Genomic DNA, 23,130 nt, shown 5'->3' on the forward strand with positions numbered 1-23,130 from the left:
TTTTGAAATAAAGTAACTAGTAACTGTAACTAGTTACTGGTTTTCAGTAACTAACCCAACACTGGTGGTCTTCCACATTAATAATTGTAGTCCATCATGTCATTCAAAGTGGACTGCCAGATAATTCAATGTGATTCCACGTAATTTAATTTGGCCAGTCATGTCATTCAACGTGGACTTTCACACCATTTGATGAAGTCTTCCACCTTATTCAATGTGGTTCGCCACGTCATTTAATGTGGCTTGTAATGTCATTCAATGTGATCTTTCACATCACTTAATGTGGTCTGTTACGTCATTTAATGTGGTCTTCCACGTCATTAATCATGGTACACCACGTCATTTAAAGTGGCCCGTCTCGTCATTTAAGGTGACCCACCACGTCATTCCATGTGGTCCTCCACGTCATTTAATTTGGCCCGCCACATCATTCAGTGTGGTCCGCCACATCATTTATTGTGGTCCTCCACATCATTTAAAATGGCCCGCCACGTCATTCAATGTAGTTTTCCATGTCATTATGGTGGCCCGTCATGGCATTCTATGTGGTCTGCCACATTAATTATTGTAGTCCATCATGTCATTCAAAGTGGACTGCCAGATCATTGTCCTCCACGTCATTTAATGTGGCCAGTCATATCATTCAACGTGGACTTTCAAACTATTTGATGTAGTCTTCCACCTTATTTAATGTGGTTCGCCACGTCTTTTAATGTGGCTTGTCATGTCATTCAATGTGATCTTTCACATCACATGATGTGGTCTGTTATGTCATTTAAAGTGGTCTTCCACATCATTAATCATGGTAGACCACGTCATTTAATGTGGTCTTCCACATCATTAATCATGATTCACCACGTCATTTAATGTGGTCTTCCACATCATTAATCATGATTCACCACGTCATTTAATGTGGTCTTCCACATCATTAATCATGATTCACCACGTCATTTAATGTGGTCTTCCACATCATTAATCATGATTCACCACGTCATTTAATGTGGTCTTCCACATCATTAATCATGATTCACCACGTCATTTAATGTGGTCTTCCACATCATTAATCATGATTCACCACGTCATTTAAGGTGGTCTTCCACATCATTAATCATGATTCACCACGTCATTTAATGTGGTCTTCCACATCATTAATCATGATTCACCACGTCATTTAATGTGGTCTTCCACATCATTAATCATGATTCACCACGTCATTTAATGTGGTCTTCCACATCATTAATCATGATTCACCACGTCATTTAATGTGGTCTTCCACATCATTAATCATGATTCACCACGTCATTTAATGTGGTCTTCCACATCATTAATCATGATTCATCACGTCATTTAATGTGGTCTTCCACATCATTAATCATGATTCACCACGTCATTTAATGTGGTCTTCCACATCATTAATCATGATTCACCACGTCATTTAATGTGGTCTTCCACATCATTAATCATGATTCACCACGTCATTTGATGTGGTCTTCCACATCATTAATCATGATTCATCACGTCATTTAAAGTGGCCCGTCACGTCATTAAGATGGCCCACCATATCATTCCATGTGGTCCTCTCCGTCATTTTATATGTGGCCCGCCACGTCATTTATGGTGGTCCGCCACCTCATTTAACATGGTCTGTAATGTCATTTAATGTGGTCTTCCACATCATTAATCATGATTCACCACGTCATTTAATGTGGTCTTCCACATCATTAATCATGATTCATCACGTCATTTAATGTGGTCTTCCACATCATTAATCATGATTCACCACGTCATTTAATGTGGTCTTCCACATCATTAATCATGATTCACCACGTCATTTAATGTGGTCTTCCACATCATTAATCATGATTCACCACGTCATTTAAGGTGGTCTTCCACATCATTAATCATGATTCACCACGTCATTTAATGTGGTCTTCCACATCATTAATCATGATTCACCACGTCATTTAATGTGGTCTTCCACATCATTAATCATGATTCACCACGTCATTTAAGGTGGTCTTCCACATCATTAATCATGATTCACCACGTCATTTAATGTGGTCTTCCACATCATTAATCATGATTCACCACGTCATTTAATGTGGTCTTCCACATCATTAATCATGATTCATCACGTCATTTAATGTGGTCTTCCACATCATTAATCATGATTCACCACGTCATTTAATGTGGTCTTCCACATCATTAATCATGATTCACCACGTCATTTAATGTGGTCTTCCACATCATTAATCATGATTCACCACGTCATTTAATGTGGTCTTCCACATCATTAATCATGATTCATCACGTCATTTAATGTGGTCTTCCACATCATTAATCATGATTCACCACGTCATTTAATGTGGTCTTCCACATCATTAATCATGATTCACCACGTCATTTAATGTGGTCTTCCACATCATTAATCATGATTCATCACGTCATTTAATGTGGTCTTCCACATCATTAATCATGATTCACCACGTCATTTAATGTGGTCTTCCACATCATTAATCATGATTCACCACGTCATTTAATGTGGTCTTCCACATCATTAATCATGATTCACCACGTCATTTAATGTGGTCTTCCACATCATTAATCATGATTCATCACGTCATTTAAAGTGGCCCGTCACGTCATTAAGATGGCCCACCATATCATTCCATGTGGTCCTCTCCGTCATTTTATATGTGGCCCGCCACGTCATTTATGGTGGTCCGCCACCTCATTTAACATGGTCTGTAATGTCATTTAATGTGGTCTTCCACATCATTAATCATGATTCACCACATCATTTAATGTGGTCTTCCACATCATTAATCATGATTCATCACGTCATTTAATGTGGTCTTCCACATCATTAATCATGATTCACCACGTCATTTAATGTGGTCTTCCACATCATTAATCATGATTCACCACGTCATTTAATGTGGTCTTCCACATCATTAATCATGATTCACCACGTCATTTAAGGTGGTCTTCCACATCATTAATCATGATTCACCACGTCATTTAATGTGGTCTTCCACATCATTAATCATGATTCACCACGTCATTTAATGTGGTCTTCCACATCATTAATCATGATTCACCACGTCATTTAAGGTGGTCTTCCACATCATTAATCATGATTCACCACGTCATTTAATGTGGTCTTCCACATCATTAATCATGATTCACCACGTCATTTAAGGTGGTCTTCCACATCATTAATCATGATTCACCACGTCATTTAATGTGGTCTTCCACATCATTAATCATGATTCACCACGTCATTTAATGTGGTCTTCCACATCATTAATCATGATTCACCACGTCATTTAATGTGGTCTTCCACATCATTAATCATGATTCACCACGTCATTTGATGTGGTCTTCCACATCATTAATCATGATTCACCACGTCATTTAAAGTGGCCCGTCACGTCATTAAGATGGCCCACCATATCATTCCATGTGGTCCTCTCCGTCATTTATGGTGGTCCGCCACCTCATTTAACATGGTCTGCAATGTCATTTAATGTGGTATTCCACATTATTAATCATGGTTAAAGTGGCCCTCTATGAAAACAAATTATTTTGACACCCCTGGTCTAAAGACCCCACTAGCTTTGTTGTTCACTTACCAATTTCACAGCAAATACAGTGACACTTATGTCTTTTTGCTAAAAGTTTACCCTTGTCTTCGGAGGCTGTCTCAATTATCGTACAACCAAACATTGAGCGTAGAAAACTAATCTGCTTGCCCCTAGCATCACTACTACACTAGGGTGTTCAATTCCTTTATGATAATACAAATGGGTGCTTAGTTAATTGGCCTATAAGAATATTGATTCGATTCAATATCATCACAAATCATTAAGGATGCACTGAATGTTCAGCCTATGCAAAATTTTTGTCCGAAAATGCAACATTGGGCTTAACTGCTGTGTAGCTGCTAGCTCCTAGTTGCCTAAAGCCTACCCTGTTTCCCTTTTGGAACTGACTTGATGGAAATAGAATAAAGTGTGTGCTCATTGGAGGACATTAAGATGTTAACTGCTTGTCCAGCTTTGCACAAGTAAAATATCTGCAGGGCTGCTTGTATTGGAGATTTTAGATACTTACCTATTTGGAATTATGACAACAGGACATCTGCTGATTAGAGTAAGCGTTGCTCTGGTTTGGCGGCAAATTGGAAGTTGCTGGCAGTCTTCAAAGTGCCCCAAAGCTGCCACAAATTGGAAGTTGCTGGCAGTCTTCAAAGTGCCCCAAAGCTGCCACAAATTATTGGAAGATGCGGGAAGAACTGTGGACACTCTTGTGATTTGGATAACATCGGACTGTCTGCCTCGCAGGATTTGACGATCAGTCATAGACAATTTAGAGCGAAAAGCACATTTTATTTTCACTCACATACAAAACATTCTAACTTGGATTGTTTCCCTGGCTTCGAGACTCTACCGAAGGCCAGTGCGGCGAAGACACAACGAAGTCCCTTCTTGTCTCTCATGGACACACACCTGTTGTTGTTGACTTTGGACTGACTATCGGCTGCACAACATAAAGGCCCCGGAACAGAGACACGCGGCAGGCTTACACACACACATGCATCCACAAAAATATACGCCACACACACATACATAGTATTTTTTTTACTCATCCTTCCCCACCCTTTACCTTTTTCCCATATTTTACGGGGCGCTTTGTGGCGACCCATCAGCGTTCCTGTTCTGTAACCCTGTACACTGTTTGTTTGTCTAATCTTGAACGGGTCTGTGCTGACAACAAAGTTTCGTTGTACTTGTGCAATGACAATAAAGACCTACCTACCTACCTACCTAGATGTGAGGGGATATAATCCTTGTTGTTTTTTTGGATAATTTTGGCCCCATGTCAATATCGGATAGGGACACCCCTCATTACGCAAAACCGATCAAACAACAAATCTCACACGTAGAGTAGGAACAACATAGACAGACATTTAATCGTCTTTAAATGTGTGTGTGTGTTTTATTTGTTCAGAGAGCGCACACAGAAGGATGAACAACTCTGTGTCTGTCTGTTTTCTTCATGTCGGAACAGGATCTGTCAAGTTCTGGGCTGTCCACACACTGTTCATGTGATGAGGCGTTTAAGCGCATGAGTGTTGGGCAAATAGTTTTCCGGACTGCTTCTTTGTTTCTGGGAACGGCACCACGGGGTTAAATAAAGCTTCGCCCAGCTCCCGTCCTTGTATCATCCCCCGTGAACCTGGAAGTAGCCAGTAAACTGACAAACTGATGGACAAATATGACAAATATCTATTTACCAGGCAAAACAACAAATGTATTGGTAGCCTAAGACTACAGGTTGAAAGTGAACATATCTATCTAGTTTATCGCGTTTACAATGCGGTTCTGTTATTGTAAGTTTGGAAAAGGCCTTGGATGTGATTTGTTTGGACACCAATTAATGGTTCTGCAAAGGTTCTGTTGTATTGGCAGACATTTGAAAGGAATTTAATGTCACAGTTGCACTGCATCCGTGCTTCTTGTCTCTCAGTGAATGATGGCAAAGGTTTGGAGCCAGTCCAGTGACATTATGATCGTATCGGCCATTTTCGTGTCCGTGTGTCATTATTAACCCGTTCTGTCTCTATTATCTCTTCTGAAATTCACAATGTGGGATTTGTGGTGTTTTGGGCTTTTTTTGGCAGGAGGTAGCAGCTGCATTTTTTGATTGGATCTCTGCAGTGGCTTGACTTTATTTATTGAACTTCTCCAAGATCTCCTAGTTAGCCGGGGGGCGCTTGGTGCTCCCATGGAGGGCAACAAACAAAGTGCTGGCAGACTCACTTTATTCTGCTGCTAGATAGATTTTAAGAGACATCTTCAGCAGAAATGCAACATCCTCGTGGCCAATTTTCAGCAGGCAAAGTTGCTACCTGGCACTGGTCTTCCTTTAATTTGTTGCTGGCATTGAGTATTCCAGTGTTTTTCAACCTTTTTTGAGCCAAGGCACATTTTTTTTAATTGAAAAAATACGGAGGAACACCACCAGCAGAAACATTAAAAAATGAAACTCCACCAGGTTGTCCTTTTTAGTTTGTTGTTTTCCTGTGTGTAGTGCTTTAGTACCTGTTTTGCGCTGTTAATTTGGTGGCCCTTCCTGTTTTGTTGGTGTTTTCCTGTAGCAGCTTCACGTCTTCCTTTTGAGTGTTATTGCCTGACCGGCTTTGTATTTGGCAATCAAGACTATTTCAGTTGTACGGACGCTATCCTTCTTTGTGGGGACATTGTGGATTGTCATGTCATGTACGGACACACACTGTAAGTCTTTGCTGTCGTCCAGCATTCTGTTTTTGTTTACCTTGTAGCCAGTTCAGTTTTATTTATGTTTTGCATAGCCATCCCTATGCTTCAGTGCCTTTTCCTAGCGGGACTTGCCTTCTGTTCATTTTTGTTTTAAGCCTTACATACCTTTTTACCTGCACATTGGGATCACGACAAACCAGCCTTGACGCGTTCCGACTTCTACAAAGCAATTAACTACTTGTGCCACCTACTGGAGTACTACATAGTTACCCTGCCAAGCTCTATACGGCAGACACACTAGACAACGGCACATTATTTGCAGATTATAATTATTGATTTGCAAAAAATATTTTTTGGACTAATTAAGTGAAGTTGTATAATTTCCCACGGCACACCAGACACTATCTCAGTATTCGCATGATGCACCATGATGCTCTTATTGTGAGCACTTTTTGTCACGTTCTGTACAGAAGCAACTGTTGCATGAATGTCAACCCTGTTGCTGGGCTCCACATTGCTTTGTTGCCACTTATTGCCATTTTCCACCGTTGTTTACCACGTCCTTTCTGTATATTGCAGAAATGGGACCCACAGCGGGCTTTTGCACACAAGCACAATGTGAGACGGTACCGAGAAGCGTTGCTCCTGCTGGCGACAGGCTCGGCACCAACGATGACGGCCGCTGAAATAATCTGTCACTTCATTGTCGCTTGCCGGCTGCAGATCCGCAGCATGCAGCGGCCAGTGGGATCGGGTGGGCGACTAAATCACAGCAGCAGATGTTTCCATGATGCAATCCAAGCATAAAACTAGGAAACCAAATCAGCACACACATATTTGTTTACATTGCAGTTGAGTATGCAGGCACATAATATCTGAATCGACCGTATCTGCCACGATCAGTCACTTCTGTGAATGTGTACCTAAAATGTTGCCTTTATTCTTCCTGTATCATTTGTTCCTAAAAAAATACATAGATGCATCCTTTTCCTCAGTGCAGTTCCCAGGTACCAGCAGGTCAGTAATAAACTGAACTACACCAGTACTTCAACTTACGAGCCTAATAGGTTCTGCGATGGAGCTCTTAAAGTGGAACTGCACTTTTTTTTGGACTTTTGCCTATAATTCGCAATCCCTATGTAAGACAAGAACACATTTGTATTTCTTTTTTTATGCATTCTAACTAGTAAATAAAGGCGAGCAAAAGTCCACTAACAATGGAGGCAATGTAGGTCGCGCTAGTCTGCCCATAAAGCGCTTAAAAAACATCCAAACACCTCCATCAAGGTTTTATATACACGCTGTAAGTATATATGTAATGTAGTAACAGGCACATTCATAATAACGTGTAATATTGACGCATTTTGATCATTTTAAGCATACGCCGGCGTATGAATTTCACAAACGCATCACGAATTTCGCTTTTTCCTTCGACGTCACTGATTACTACTAAATGCAGACTTCATGAGAGCCAAAAAACATAATTAAATATCCCTTACTGTAGAATGCCTGCTCTCACCGGGAGGCTGACTGTTAGGAAGTTCGGTAACACTTTAGTATGGGGAACGTATTCTAAGTAACAAAGACTTAATTTAAAGGCCTACTGAAATGAATTTTTTTTATTTAAACGGGGATAGCAGATCTATTCTATGTGTCATACTTGATCATTTCGTGATATTGCCATATTTTTGCTTAAAGGATTTAGTATAGAACAACGACGATAAAGATTGCAACTTTTGGTATCTGATAAAAAAAAGGCTTGCCCCTACCGGAAGTAGCGTGACGTAGTCAGTTGAACATATACGCAAAGTTCCCTATTGTTTACAATGATGGCCGCATGAAGTGAGAGAGATTCGGACCGAGAAAGCGACAATTTCCCCATTAATTTGAGCGAGGATGAAAGATTTGTGGATGAGTAAAGTGCAAGTGAAGGACTAGTGGGGAGTTGAAGCTATTCAGATAGGGAAGATGCTGTGAGAGCCGGGGGTGACCTGATATTCAGCTGGGAATGACTACAACAGTAAATAAACACAAGACATATATATATACTCTATTAGCCACAACACAACCAGGCTTATATTTAATATGCCACAAATTAATCCTGCATAAAAACACCTGCGTGTTTGTTACGCTAGCTCCTAGCTCCTCTGCTAGCTCCTAGCTCCATAGAACACGCCAATACAATTCAAACACCTGATCAACACACACAATCACGGTCAAGCGATCAAATGTTTAGAAGCCAAAGCTGCATACTCACAGTAGCACGTCTGCGTCTTTGTCATCCAAATCAAAGTAATCCTGGTAAGAGTCTGTGTTGTCCCAGTTCTCTACAGGCGTCTGTGTATCGAAGTCAAAAGTCCTCCTGGTTAGAGTCTCTGTTATCCCAGTTCTTCCATCTTGACTCCATCTTCCGGGAATGTAAACAAAGAAGCGCCGGCTGTGTACTGTTGTTGCTGACTACGTTCGAAAAATACGTCCATTTCGCACCGACAACTTTCTTCTTTGCTTGCTCAGCTTCCTTCTCCATAATGCAATGAACATGATTGCAACAGATTCACGAACACAGATGTCCAGAATACTGTGGAATTATGAAATGAAAACAGAGCTTTTTCGTATTGGCTTCAATGTGGAAGGCATATCCGTGTTCGCCGGTCTACGTCACGCGCATACGTCATCCTCAGAGGCGTTTCGAACCGGAAGTTTAGCGGCAAATTTAAAATGTCACTTTATAAGTTAACCCGGCCGTATTGGCATGTGTTATAATGTTAAGATTTCATCATTGATATATAAACTATCAGACTGCGTGGTCGGTAGTAGTGGGTTTCAGTAGGCCTTTAAAGTTATTTGGACACTAGGGGAACATATTCTAAGTAATAAAGACTTAATTTAGAGTTATTTGGTGAGGGTTAGGGTTAGGGTATACTAAGGCCATGCAGAATAAGGCTTTAATAAGTACTTAATAATGACTAATTAAGAGCCAATATGTTACTAATTTGCATGTTAATAAGCAACTAATTAATGGTGAATATGTTCCCCATACTAAAGTGTCACCGGAAGTCCATATATTTCCGTTTGGATAAAGAATTACTCGCAAAGAAAAGAAAAAAAGGGCGTGGAACAAAGTATCTTTTTGGGTCCTTTTCGCCATTTCTTGGTCTAAGTTGACTAGTACCAAATTCGCAGTTTATGTCGACATCTTTTCACTATCGAAGTGAGAGGCATGATTTATCATCTAGAATTAACTTTTGCAGGCTCAGAGGCAAGAAAGCAGCTCACCAGCTTATTGTCAATACAGCAGCATAAGGAAGTTACCTCTCTCTGATCTGAAGTGTAGGTACTTAACGTTAGTGCTTATAATAACAATATCGCTAATACCTGGGTAATATTCAGGTCACAAAATTAAATGAGTATTGTTGGCGCTTTTTGGATATTTTTTATTGGCTTTTATAGTCTGAATAGACGCAATGACAACATGGCGCTATTGTAAGCAAACTTTTATTTCCAAGTTAGAATGGATTAAGAAAGACGTGTTGTTATCTCATAATAATTGTGAACTATAGGCAAAATTTTTAAAAAAAAGTGCAGTTTCCCCTTAACTCAAAACACTTGTATCTCAAATCTGTGTCTACCATTGAAATTATTTTAGATATATTTAAGCGCGTGCTTGGCCACCCCAAAAGAGCACAATTCACTTTCAGAAAGACATTTTTTATTTAAAAAAGACCCCCAATACAATAGTAGTTAAACAATTACAGTAGTTTTATGAAGTAATGTTATGGTAATGTACAGTATTTACCTTGGACAGTGGATTACGGTATACACTTCAGCTGCTTCTCCGTACACACCATATAAAACAAGTCTTGCCAAGAAGGCTGCTAAGCAACTGAATATACTAAGCCGGTCTAGGGATCTTCTAAGAGTTACCATCTGCAAGGCTAATGGTATATACTTCACTAATCTGGAGTGGAGCAGCTACAGTGGTACTCTCAGCGGACTTCAGAAGAAAGCACTTCGTCTTTTGCGAATTGAAGACCCAATGAAAGCTGGTATAGCCATTGGAGCTGAGACGGGACGTAGCAACGCTCTGCACCTTCTATAGACATTTCTTTTTTAAGCCATCCTTGGAGCTTGGTGCTATCTATCTTCCCGACATATCCTTTCAAGTACCTGCACAACAAGATCGTTCACTACAGTTCATTCACACTGGTATCCATCCTCAGGTCTCGCACGCATCTACATCAGTCTTCATTCAGACCACAAGCGTGCAGTTTTGTCGAACTCGGTTCCAGCTTACGCATTCTTTCCAACACAAAATGTGGATCCATTCAAGAAAAATGTCAATAGATATCTGGTTGTAAAAGTTTTAGTCACATGGGAATTGTTACCATTGACTTATTGGATATTTTAATATTAAAAATTATAAGTTTGAAATGTAAGTTGGTTTCTGGACTGCTTTTCATCAGTAATCATGGCAACATCAGACCCTCTTAAAAAAAATGTTTTTTTAAATTAAATACGCACTATCAGCAGCTTTTTATTATTTTCATGGATAAACGTTTGCCGTTCAAACTAACCCTGAGTCATGTTTCTGATTATTTCTTCTTTTTTTTTATTCAATAAATAGCCACTTTTTTCTCAGCACTGTCCTTCACACTCACGTTCTTCCGTCCCAGGGTTGGTAAACTAAGTTACGCCGGACTGCTAGCGACCTCGCCAGCTAATGGCGGAGATACTTGTAACTCAATTTTTCGCTTGCAACTTAAAGCATAACGATTAGTCGAGAAACAACTCTTACCTCAAACACTCTGAAGCTAGGGTACCACTGTGGAGGTATAAGAGACGAAAGGAATTACAAGCAGAAACTAACTACCACTTTTTCACATTGTTTTTAATTTTAAAGCAGGTTTGACTCGTGTTGAATGTTCTTCTACGGCTGAATGTTAGTGTTTGACTCAGCTAGTACTTTTGATGCACTGAGGGCAATACTTCTAACAGAATCTGTAGATATAGTATGTCTGCAATGCATTACTTACACCGCTCTGCATTTTGCTCAGTTAATACTTGCAGCTTAGTCTGAATGGCAGTGTTAGCAGAAAATAAGATGCATGGAATTGAATATCCTGCGAAATGAGTGCTTTTATTTTTATTCCGCCGGTACTAATGGGTACCGATTCACGTAGAATCAAACTGTGCCATATTTTTGATAGCTTTGTTTCACATGGTGTCACTTCTTTGTAGACCCATCACCGGCTTAGGTATTTGGCAGGCAAACCGGTGTTATAATAGCCGACTAAAATTTGCCATTATATTCTTATCAATGAGGGAGCAGGAAGGAGCTTAGAGTACGTTTACTGTAAAAAAAAAAAAAAAAAATGTATGAAGCCCTCTGTCATTTGACATTTTACATGCGCTCCTTCGCGTGATCTGTGTACAGGGAGGGGCGGCCCTATTAGTTTATGTTGTTATCCTTTTTAGCTCAAGGGACACAGAACTTCCTTGTGTTTCGTAATGCATTTACGCTTCAGAGTCATTTATCCCAGGGGGCCTAACTTATCCACTACAGAGGGGGCCACTCAAATGTTATGACGAATTAGTAATCTTATTATTGATTTAAATTGTGTTCAACAATTATTTCTAACCTATTTGCAGTTTACAACAAATGATATGAAACCCTGTGTTTATCACTAAAAAAAATTTTAAACACAAAAAACCTTTGGCTCAGGTCAGGTCGATTAGAAAAATAAGTACTAATCAATTATACTGCATAAAAATAACTGACGAAAAATATATTTACATCAAATTGTGTTGTACTAAAATAAACTAATGTGTCTTAACGAAACTGCTAATATGATTTAAGCGCAAATGAAAATAACAGCTTCACCACTTTAGTCACAATTTTTGCGCTTATGAAACTTCTCTGACTTTCGTTACTGCCACACGTGGCGGAAAAGTGTATTACAACTTAGTACAACTGCAACCCATAGGGACCACAACTGAAAGCAGATATTTTTTTGCGGTTCTCCAGGGCAGTGGTCCCCAACCACCGGTCCGTGACGCATTTTCTACCGGGCCGCAGAGAAACATTAAATAATTTATAAATGACTGCACCCCAAAAGGGACAAGCGGTAGAAAATGGATGGATGGATGCATTTTCTCCGACTTACTTTTGCCTGTCCCACTAAACAAACCAATAAACTTGTTTATAGATGTACAATAAAACTCTTTTGATATATTTGTTATAACTTTGTGACATGATACAAAGCACAAATGTGACAAGACTGTAGCCCAGGGGTGTCAAACGTAAGGCCCGAGGGCCGGATCAGGCCCGCAAAAAGGTTTAATCCGGCCCGCAGGATGAGTTTGCTAAGTATAACAATTTACCTGGAATTTTTTAATGAAAGAAACAGCTGTTCTAAATGTGTCCACTGGATGTCGCAATAGCAATTCTTTGTATCTTTGTAGATGATGCTACATATGTACAAAAATAAAATAAACCACATGATGTTAGTACATCAGTTGAGGAAAATTATCAAACTACATAAATAACATACTGTAATTTGATTTTGATATACATTTTTTTATCTTGATTGATTTAAAATTAACACCAATGAGTTGACTGATGAACATTATCACATAATTTATTCAAAGAATATAAATAACAAAAAAAGATAGAATACTATTAACCACAACATGTACCGGTAAGTGTAAAAAAAACCAACAAAAACATTATGATTTGTACATTTTCAGAGAAATCAAAGAAAACAATCTGAAGTTGTCTTTATTTTTAGGTTATCGTGCCGTGATTTTACCAGTCCACTTGGGAGTAGATTTTTCTCCATGTGGCCCCCGATCTAAAATGAGTTTGACACCACTGCTGTAGCCAAAGGCTGATTTCCATCCGCAGTCCCCAGCAGGTTGATGGTAACCTGCAGGGGATCTCATTGCAAAGAAACAGGCCCAGGGCTCCCACTAATTCAGCGTTAGTGAGTTGTATTTTTCATGCACTTATTTTTGCTGTATCTGGCACAAGTGGAAAGCGTGGTGCAAAAAAGGTTGGGGACTACTGCTCTAGGGGGCGCTAGCGTACCGAAAAAGGGCCCCAATTTAACCCATCTCTGGTAGAAGCAATTTTTTTTCCATGTGAAGATCTTTGACGTTAACATTCTGGTCTATATTTGCAGGAAAATATTGAAGACTCGTCAACAGAGTGCCCATAACTACGAATCTTCCAACCAGGGAAGAAACGGATGAGGAATTGATGCATTTTTTTAAGAGCCCTTTTGGCATGTTTGGCAATTCATGTTTGTAACATAGTGACATTATTTCTGTATTGTTCGCTGTACTAAAATTTAAAAAAATACAAATGATTAATTTGATGAACTTTATTCCATTGTGATTTTGTAAATATGCATGCGCATTACACATCCACATCACAGCAATACTACTGCATTCACTGCAATGCATTAATTTAGTACAAGAATGTTTAAAATTAAACAGAAAACTGATTTCATCCATAATAACTGAACTGTTAAATTTGTACCAACAGATTTGTGTGGTGGCTCTTAGTATTCCTCCCCTTCCTCTCCCTGGTCGTCAATGGAGTCAGCGCCGACCTCTTCGTAATCCTTCTCCAGAGCCGCCATGTCCTCCCTGGCCTCGGAGAACTCTCCCTCCTCCATCCCCTCGCCCACGTACCAGTGGACAAAGGCTCGCTTGGCATACATGAGGTCAAACTTGTGGTCGAGCCGAGCCCAGGCCTCCGCCACCGCGGTGGTGTTGCTCAGCATGCACACGGCCCTCTGGACCTTGGCGAGATCTCCACCAGGGACCACGGTGGGCGGCTGGTAGTTGATGCCCACCTTGAAGCCGGTCGGGCACCAGTCCACAAACTGGATGGTGCGCTTGTTTTTGATGGTGCCGATCGCAGCGTTGACATCTTTGGGCACCACGTCGCCACGGTACAAAAGACAACACGCCATGTACTTTCCGTGACGGGGGTCGCATTTCACCATTTGATTGGCGGGCTCAAAGCAGGCATTTGTGATTTCCGCCACAGTTAATTGTTCGTGGTAGGCCTTTTCCGCGGAGATGATGGGAGCGTAGGTGGCGAGAGGGAAGTGGATGCGGGGATATGGAACCAAGTTGGTCTGGAACTCTGACAGATCGACATTCAGGGCGCCGTCAAACCGAAGGGAAGCAGTAATGGAGGACACAATCTGACCCATCAGCCTGTTCAGATTAGTGTAAGTAGGACGCTCGATGTCCAGGTTCCTGCGGCAGATATCGTAGATGGCCTCGTTGTCCACCATGAAGGCACAGTCCGAGTGCTCCAGGGTGGTGTGTGTGGTCAGGATGGAGTTGTAGGGCTCCACCACGGCGGTGGAGACCTGTGGAGCTGGGTAGACGGCAAACTCCAGCTTGGACTTCTTGCCGTAGTCCACAGACAGACGTTCCATCAAGAGAGAGGTGAACCCAGACCCGGTGCCGCCACCGAAGCTGTGGAACACCAGGAAGCCCTGGAGGCCCGTGCACTGGTCAGCCTGGAGATGAGAGGAACTCGTTAAAGCCTGGTCATTGTACGCAACTCCACTTGAGGCTTCTCACCAGTTTGCGGATCCTGTCCAGCACTAGGTCGATGATCTCCTTGCCGATGGTGTAATGTCCACGTGCGTAGTTGTTAGCGGCGTCCTCCTTGCCAGTGATCAGCTGCTCGGGGTGGAACAGCTGGCGGTAGGTTCCTGTGCGGACCTCGTCTAGGGAAATCACAGGTTTACATTAGGGATGTGCGCTATACCAGGTTTTGACCTTGGGGCCCAACTCCAGGTATTGTTAACCTGACCACGGAGCCCAACTTTTCAATTACAGAAAGAAAGGAATTTTGCCTACGCCTTAGGACAGGCCTGGGCAATTATTTTGACTGGGGGGCCATATTTAGAGAAAGAAATGTGTCTGAGGGCCGGTATATCTAATAGAAAACCTCACAATAATGTCAGATTCCTTAAAAAACGGAATGGAATTTAAAAACTTTCTATGAACGATAAAACACTGAATTTTGACAACATATGAACCCCCTCTCGAACGACATGTTTTACAATCAAGCAAAACGCGACAAACAGGGAAATATGAACACAAAGGGGAAAAATACAATATACAATCTGATATATAACTAAGCTTTAAAACTGTGTTGTGAAAATCTCCTTCCATGTCTGTCCCTAACACCCACATTTCAGGCTGACACTCTGTGGAAACGCTCCCCACCCCCACTGCTTGGTGCCTCGTCTGAGCTGCTGTGACTTAGATTACCATAGTTAATTACCGTAGTAACTAGTATATCATGCAAAAGCGCAGATTCCAACCATTGAAATTCCTTGTATAGTTCAAGACTTACGGTCAGTTGAAAACATCACTGCACATCATAATGGCAGCTACACTTTACATCTTAAAGATCTTAATGGGAATGTCCGCCGGGCCAGATTGAAATACTTTACGGGCCGCTTGTGGCCCCCGGGCCTTAATTTGCCCAGGTCTGCCTTAGGAAGTGTGCGTCAAACTTTGATCTGAGGGTTTGCCACAAAACTAACATTAATAACTCGGCTCCACAAATACATATCTTCATTATAATTGGTAGAAATGTTGATGACACCCTGAAGTGCGGGATGGGTCAGTAACTATTGGTACGCATTCGTAGTGGGCGGAGCATGGTGGCGAAAACTGCTCCTCGCCCGTCCAACTGTCATTACTTCACTTTAGATGATTGGACTAATATTAGGCTTTGGGAACTTCCTCTTGTGGTGGGAAATTTAATGGTCGTAACTTCCTTCCACATGCTCTGATCTTCCTGAAATGTTTGATGGTGGATCTGAATCAATATTAATTGCGTTCCAGATGTGAATCGAAGCACTCCCGATAAAAAATATATTATTTCCTTACTCCCTAATATTACATACATGTATAATAGTCAATAGTGCACATAATTACTATTGGCTCTCATTTGTAAACAAAAGAGACGAAAAAACGATGTTAAAATAAAAAATGTCATCTAATCACTGTAGTTTCTACGGAGTCCCTGAAGGGACATGGATGTTTTGCGAGATCTCGCAAAAGTTTTTTTTCCTATGTCAGTGAACCGGAAGTAAAAGACACAGCGATGGTGAACCGAAAGTGAAACAGACACAGCGATGGAGGACCCTGTGCTGTTTTGGGACCATAATACGATTGATGTCTTTATATGTTAGGCCAATACTAAAATAGAAATTAATAAACTTCTCCCACGGATGATGGGTAGGCTCCTCCATCGCTTTGTTTCCGGTTCACCAAAGCTATCCATCCACTTGGGTAAAACAGAATCCATCCTGTTTGGGTCCCACATCAAACTTAAGAGAGTCAATCACTTCACCATAAAAGTAGGTGACAGTGTCATCACCAGGAAAGATGAGGTCACCTACCTAGGTTCCATTCTAGAGGCTAACCTTTCCTGTGATAAAATGGCAACCAAGGTAATCAAAAAGGTTAACCAACGAACGAGATTTCTCTACAGAATTTCCTCTCTGGTCAACAAAAGCACCTTGAGGATTCTGGCGGGAACTCTCGTTCAACCCTTTTTCGATTACGCATGCACCTCCTGGTACCCTAGCACCTCCAAAACCCTCAAATCTAAACTCCAAACATCTCAGAACAAGCTAGTCAGGTTACTTCTAGACCTCCACCCCAGATCCCACCTCACTCCTACCCACTTCTCTAAAGTGGGCTGGCTCAAGGTGGAGGACAGAGTTAAACAACTTGCACTGAGCCTAGTCTATAAAATCCGCTACACCTCCCTGATACCGAAGTACATGTCAAACTACTTCCTTAACGTAAATGACCGCCATAACCACAACACCAGGGGGTGCTCCACTAACCACGTTAAACCCAGATTCCGAACTAACAAAGGTCTTAACTCATTCTCTTTCTATGCCACATCAATGTGGAATGCGCTCCCAAGAGGTATAAAAGAAAGGGCATCTCTATCCTCCTTCAAAACCGCTATAAAAGTTCACCTCCAGGCAGCTACAACCCTAAACTAACACCCTCCCCGGATTGCTAATAATCAAATGTAAACAATCAAATGCAGATTCTTTTTCTTATGCCTTCTGATCTCTCTCTCTCTCTCTCTCTCTCTATGTCCACTACTTGATGTCCATATCCCCCCCCCCACCCCACCCCCCCTCCACACTCCTGATTGTAAATAATGTAAATAATTCAATGTGATTATCTTGTGTGATGACTGTATTATGATGATAGTATATATGATAGTATATATCTGTATCATGAATCAATTTAAGTGGACCCCGACTTAAACAAGTTGAAAAACTTATTCGGGTGTTACCATTTAGTGGTCAATTGTACGGAATATGTACTTCACTGTGCAACCTACTAATAAAAGTCTCAATCAATCAATCAGTCTGTTTTACTTCCGGTTCACTGACATAGGAAAAAAAAACGCAAAACATTATTTTCCCTCCATGTCCCTTTAGGGGCTCTGTAAGTTTCCACCAGTATCGGTATTGTCAATATTTGTATCGATCCGCCCACCCTGGTTTACTTTAAGAACTCCAGCTTAGCGGTTAGCTAAGGTTTTTTGTAACCTCCTATGGTGTGTAGTGTACGATTTCTCGTCCGTCAGTGATGATACATGTAACAAAACACCGTTTATTTGCCACCGTTGAGGCGAGGATCAGCGATTTAGAACATGTGTTGTGAAGGGACATTTCACTGTCAAATTTGCGGTACATGCATTACCACGATATGGCGGTAGTATTAAAATCTCGATCGTCGGGACAAATTTAAGTCATTTGTATCGTCTTTATCGCACAATTCAGCGAGCTAGAATGGCGTCCAAATTGATATTTACCAATGACAGTGGGCTCCAGGTCCACAAACACGGCTCTGGGCACATGTTTCCCAGCTCCTGTCTCACTGAAGAAGGTGTTGAAGGAGTCGTCGCCACCACCGATGGTCTTGTCGCTGGGCATCTGGCCGTCAGGCTGGATTCCATGCTCCAGGCAGTACAGCTCCCAGCAGGCGTTGCCGATCTGGACACCGGCCTGGCCAATGTGCACGGAGATACACTCACGCTGCCCGGGTGTAGGGACGCAGGGTGAAGGTAAATACGGGCGTTTTTTAGACAAAGCCATATTCAAAATGCTTGCATTCAGCTCACCATTTTTCCTGAAGCTGAGAGAGATGAGACTGAAAAGGGGAAGTAGCAGAGTAATCTCTCTGACCTGGAAAAGTAACACTTGTTAAAGAGCTGTTGGTGCAAAACTGCAAACTTTTGATTGGAGAAACTTGACAAAGTTCTCTCACTGGCTGAAACAAGGCGGTCGTGGTCTTCCAAGTGCACAAGTACAGGCTCAAATCTGTCCTCTGTGCAGTCTTCTTGCTGTAATTATGCACACAATCACTTTAATACACAATTATTGTGAGGTGGCGTCTGTGCACACGGTGTCGTGGTTTGGCATGTTACAGGAAAAAAATAAAAAATAGAACAAAAAGATAGAAAATATCGCAATACACTTCCATGTTTGAGTAGCACACTTTGAAAATCTTAAAAAAGATAATGCCTAATTCTTAAAGCAGCTAGCATGCTAAATGCTAGCTAACTTAATGCAAGAACACAAAACACATTGTTTAAAAAAAAAAAAAAAACTTTTCAAGTACATTACAATATAATTCGCAAGCATAACTGTGATAATTTGTCAAATACTATTTCTTATCATTGATTTTATGATTTGGGTTTTCAAGTTGCTCACTAAAGTACCACTTATTGTAAAATCAATATTGCTGATACCTTATCTTTATGCTCCAATATCAATTCTCAAATCAAAATATTGATACTTTGAAACTTTATAAAGTACCACCTCAGAAAACACTTGGCTTTCCAAGTACCGCCATGTTGACCAAGTACCACCTCAGAAAACACTTGGCTTTCCAAATATCGCCATGTTGACCAACATTAAAATACAATATAGCACAGTAGGCCTATGTATTCATTTAAAACTAATTATAGTTAATATTTCAGTTTGAATAGTAACACTGATTGAAATAAAAAATAAAACACTGTACTTTTAATCAAGTGAACATACCACTAGATGGAGCCCACGTATCACTACCGCAGCTAAAGAATCACTGCATGAGGTATATTTGCATAAAGTATCGGCTCGGTATCGCCGATACCAATCTGAATTTTAGTCGGGTATCGGATCGGAAGGAAAATCAGTGGTATCGCAGTCAGCACGTTTGAAGATTACCCAAGAGCAGCAACACTTTAAATACTTTTTTTACTATATCGAATTGGTAAAGAAAATCAGTGAAATCGCACATCACATGTGAATATATAAATTAGAACTGTCCATGTTTTATTTTATTTTTTAAATTAAATAAATCACAGTAAATAATATGCATGCTTAAAATAATATTTTATTGTCAGAATGCCATACATACTTCTTTTTTTTGAATGCAGGTAATTTATTTGTAGTTGGCAAAATGCAACGTAAAAGACACACAACTGAGAAATATTGATTATAAAATCAATACTATTGACGTCTGGCCCGAGCCACCCACAAAAAAGTTTTTGGTTGATAAATGTATTCTGACATTACTTAATTATAATCGTTATTGCAGATACAATCAGAGTTAAAGCTTCGTTTGACCTTATTTGACTACAACTAGGAAAGACGTGCACGTTTGAAAGCTAGCTATACTTACTTTGTATGAGAGCAAGATGAGTTTCCGGTGGCAAAATAAAAGTCTTTGCTAAAAGGCCAGCTGACTTCCTTTGTACCTGAGCAGGTTACTTTCTAACAGGGCGCAGTTCGCACAAGGACGTAAATTTACTGAGGATCTTATCCTGTGTATTAGGGGAATTCGACGCCCTCGTCAAAAACATCGGTGCCGCGAGGGCCTCTGGTTGCGTGTCCAAAAGAGACGTAATTGGCGCGTGTGGTCATCGGAGGCGGTTACGCGTGAGCGAACGCGACGGGCGCAGAATGACGTCCGCCTCTGTTTACGTCGTTTCCTTGTGTGTAATGTGGAAGCGGTCACCGTTTGTCATGTCGTGTGACGTCACGCGCGGCGGCCTCGATGGCTTTACGTCACTGTCATGGCCGCACGTTGACGTTATTACGTCACTTGTTTTGGAATTGTCATATCAGTCACGAACGTATTAAAGACGTTACTGAATTTCTAGATGTTTTTTTTTTTAAATATAACATTTAAATCAATATATATATATATATATATATATATATATATATATATATATATATATATATATATATATATATATATATATATATATATATATATATATATATATATATATATATATGTATATATATATATATGTATATATATATATATATATATATATATATATATATATATATATATATATATATATATATATATATATATATATATATATATATATGTGTATATATATATATATATATATATATATATATACATATATATATATATATAAATATATATATATATATATATATATATATATATATATATATATATATATATATATATATATATATATATATATATATATATATATATATATATATATAAATAATATTAATGGGGTGTAAAACTGCATAAATATGTAAAAATAAAGCGTATTTCCGGTATGCAATGAAATTTTTTTTTAAATATAACATTTAAATCAATATATATATATATATATATATATATATATATATATATATATATATATATATATATATATATATATATATATATAAATAATATTAATGGGGTGTAAAACTGCATAAATATGTAAAAATGAAGCGTATTTCCGGTATGCAATGAAACTACATGTTGTTATTGTTAGGCAGGCAGACTTTTATTTTTAACGTTTTTGATGTGATAGCAGTTGTATTTAATAGGTTTTAATAAATACATTTTACTGACGGCATACAAAAATAAAGGAGAAGGATATGCCAACACATATACTATAGAGTTGTCAAGATAGCAGTGTTTTATAACCTCCCAGTAGTGTTGTCCCGATACCAATATTTTGGTACCGGTACCGGTACCAGTTTTCGGTACTTTTCGATACTCTTCTAAATAAAGGGGACCACAAAAAATTTCATAATTGGCTTTATTTTAACAAAAACATCTTACGGTAAATTAAAGATATGGTTCTTATTGCAAGTTTGTCCTTAAATAAAATAGTGAACATACTAGACAACTTGTCTTTTAGTAGTAAGTAAACAAACAAAGGCTCCTAATTTAGCTGCTGGCGTATGCAGTAACATATTGTGTCATTTATCATTCTATTATTTTGTCAACATTATTAAGGACAAGTGGTAGAAAATTAATTCTACTTGTTCATTTACTGTTAATATCTTCTTACTTTCTCTTTCAACATGTTCTATCTACACTTCTGTTAAAATGTAAAAATCACTTATTCTTCTGTTGTTTGATACTTTACATTAGTTTTGGATGATACCACAAATTTCGATATCAATCTGACACCAAGTCGTTACAGGATCATACATTGGTCATATTCAAAGTCCTCATTTGTCCAGGGACATATTTCCTGACTTTATAAACATAATATAATTTTTTTTTTAAACTAAATAAAGATGTTGTAATGCTAAAAAAATATCGACATATTCATAGTGAAATCACTCCTGTACTTGGTATCATTACAGTGGATGTCAGGTGTAGATCCACCAATGGCGTTTGTTTACATTTAGATGCCGGTGAGCTACGGTGTGTAGTGAAGCATGTTTAGCTGTTCCTCGTCCTGCAGGGATGATACTTGTACAAAACGTACTTTATTTGTCGCCATGGAGACCAGGATTAGTGATTTAGAAGTAGCTAAAACACTGGGGCTGGACTTTAGCCGCTAGCTAGCTAGCCATGTTTTAAAGCACCCCTTCTTGAGGGTGTTTCAGTGTTATAACTTCACTTTTATCGTTAGTTTTTAAGCCAAAATGCGTCCGTTCTCCCTTTTCTGTCTACACACTGTGTCTGCTTGTAAGTACTCAGGGATTGTGTGCTGCCGAACATGCTCCTCTGCTCGAAAAACCAGCAATGACACGATGTGACGGGGGGGGGGGGACTGGTACTTTTCAGAGGCGGTATAGTACCGAAAATGATTCATTAGTATCGCGGTACTATACTAATACAACCATACCTCCCAGTGTTTAAAAACAAACAATACTGTGCTTATTTTTACGATAATAAAATACAGTAGTCATTTATTTTACATTCTAAAAAGACCATTAATGGTGAGGAGCCTTCAAGTATATTAAAAAAACAACTATATTGTTATTAATATTCTTTCAATGTGGTGAACGCGTGACATCATAATGTAGTTTGTAATGACATCGGCTAATAAGGCTAAAACATGTATTGACTGACAAATATTTGTGTTTTTACTTGTAGTTAGTATAAACATTTCAACCTTTTCTCATTAAATTATGCCTTTTCGCTCTATTTTCCCATTTTTGCTGTTTATTTTATTTCTTAAATGTGCCGTAAACAAAAACAAAAATAAATAAAATAAATGTGTTCAGCTAACAGCATAAATATGTAAAAATAAAGCGTATTTTCGGTTTCCAATGAAAGTACATTTTGTTATTGTTTGGCAGGCAGACTCTTTTTTTTTTTTAAAGTTTTAGTCAGTGTGACTAAATGATGTGATAGCAATTGTATTCAATGGGTTTTAATAAATACATTTTACTGACGGCATACAAAAATAAAGCAGAAGGATGCCAACACATATACTGTAGTACTATAGAGTTGTCAAGATAGCAGTGTTTTATAACCTCCTGGTATTAAA

The 23,130-nt window shown here is 39.4% G+C and overlaps 2 protein-coding genes across 11 annotated transcripts in view; one reads left to right on the plus strand and one right to left on the minus strand.

Annotated features, from left to right (window-relative positions):
- Positions 1–13,598, plus strand: part of cfap221 (cilia and flagella associated protein 221) — a 121,888-nt gene extending 108,290 nt beyond the window's left edge. For 8 of the 10 annotated variants that reach the window (XM_062059414.1, XM_062059497.1, XM_062059510.1 and 5 more), the window contains one exon: positions 13,466–13,598. The gene's annotated coding sequence lies outside the window, so the exon portion shown is untranslated. Of the gene's footprint in view, positions 1–6,863; positions 7,254–13,465 lie in introns of those variants that run through there. The other 2 variants (XR_009827345.1, XM_062059436.1) reach the window with 2 other exon arrangements.
- Positions 13,599–13,675: 77 nt separating this feature from the next.
- Positions 13,676–20,398, minus strand: tuba8l2 (tubulin, alpha 8 like 2). Its single transcript, XM_062059560.1, has 6 exons — positions 20,031–20,398; positions 18,630–18,705; positions 18,484–18,547; positions 18,175–18,397; positions 14,889–15,037; positions 13,676–14,824 (listed from the first exon to the last, which is right to left on the minus strand). Exons 3-6 carry the CDS (start codon positions 18,484–18,486, stop codon positions 13,847–13,849), a joined length of 1,353 nt encoding a protein of 450 aa, XP_061915544.1. The 5' UTR covers positions 18,487–18,547; positions 18,630–18,705; positions 20,031–20,398; the 3' UTR covers positions 13,676–13,846.
- Between the last annotated feature and the right edge of the window lie 2,732 nt (positions 20,399–23,130).

The sequence above is a fragment of the Entelurus aequoreus genome, linkage group LG01 (assembly GCF_033978785.1).
Source record: "Entelurus aequoreus isolate RoL-2023_Sb linkage group LG01, RoL_Eaeq_v1.1, whole genome shotgun sequence".
NCBI classification, from domain to species: domain Eukaryota; kingdom Metazoa; phylum Chordata; class Actinopteri; order Syngnathiformes; family Syngnathidae; genus Entelurus; species Entelurus aequoreus.

What these genes read in the sequence shown, in the direction of transcription:
- tuba8l2 (XM_062059560.1), bottom strand. An exon ending in CCTGGAGCCCACTGTCATTG is followed by an intron (nt 15,038 to 18,174) that starts GTAAATATCAAT and finishes TGATTTCCCTAG; the next exon opens with ACGAGGTCCGCACAGGAACC. An exon ending in TGGACAGGATCCGCAAACTG is followed by an intron (nt 14,825 to 14,888) that starts GTGAGAAGCCTC and finishes TCTCATCTCCAG; the next exon opens with GCTGACCAGTGCACGGGCCT.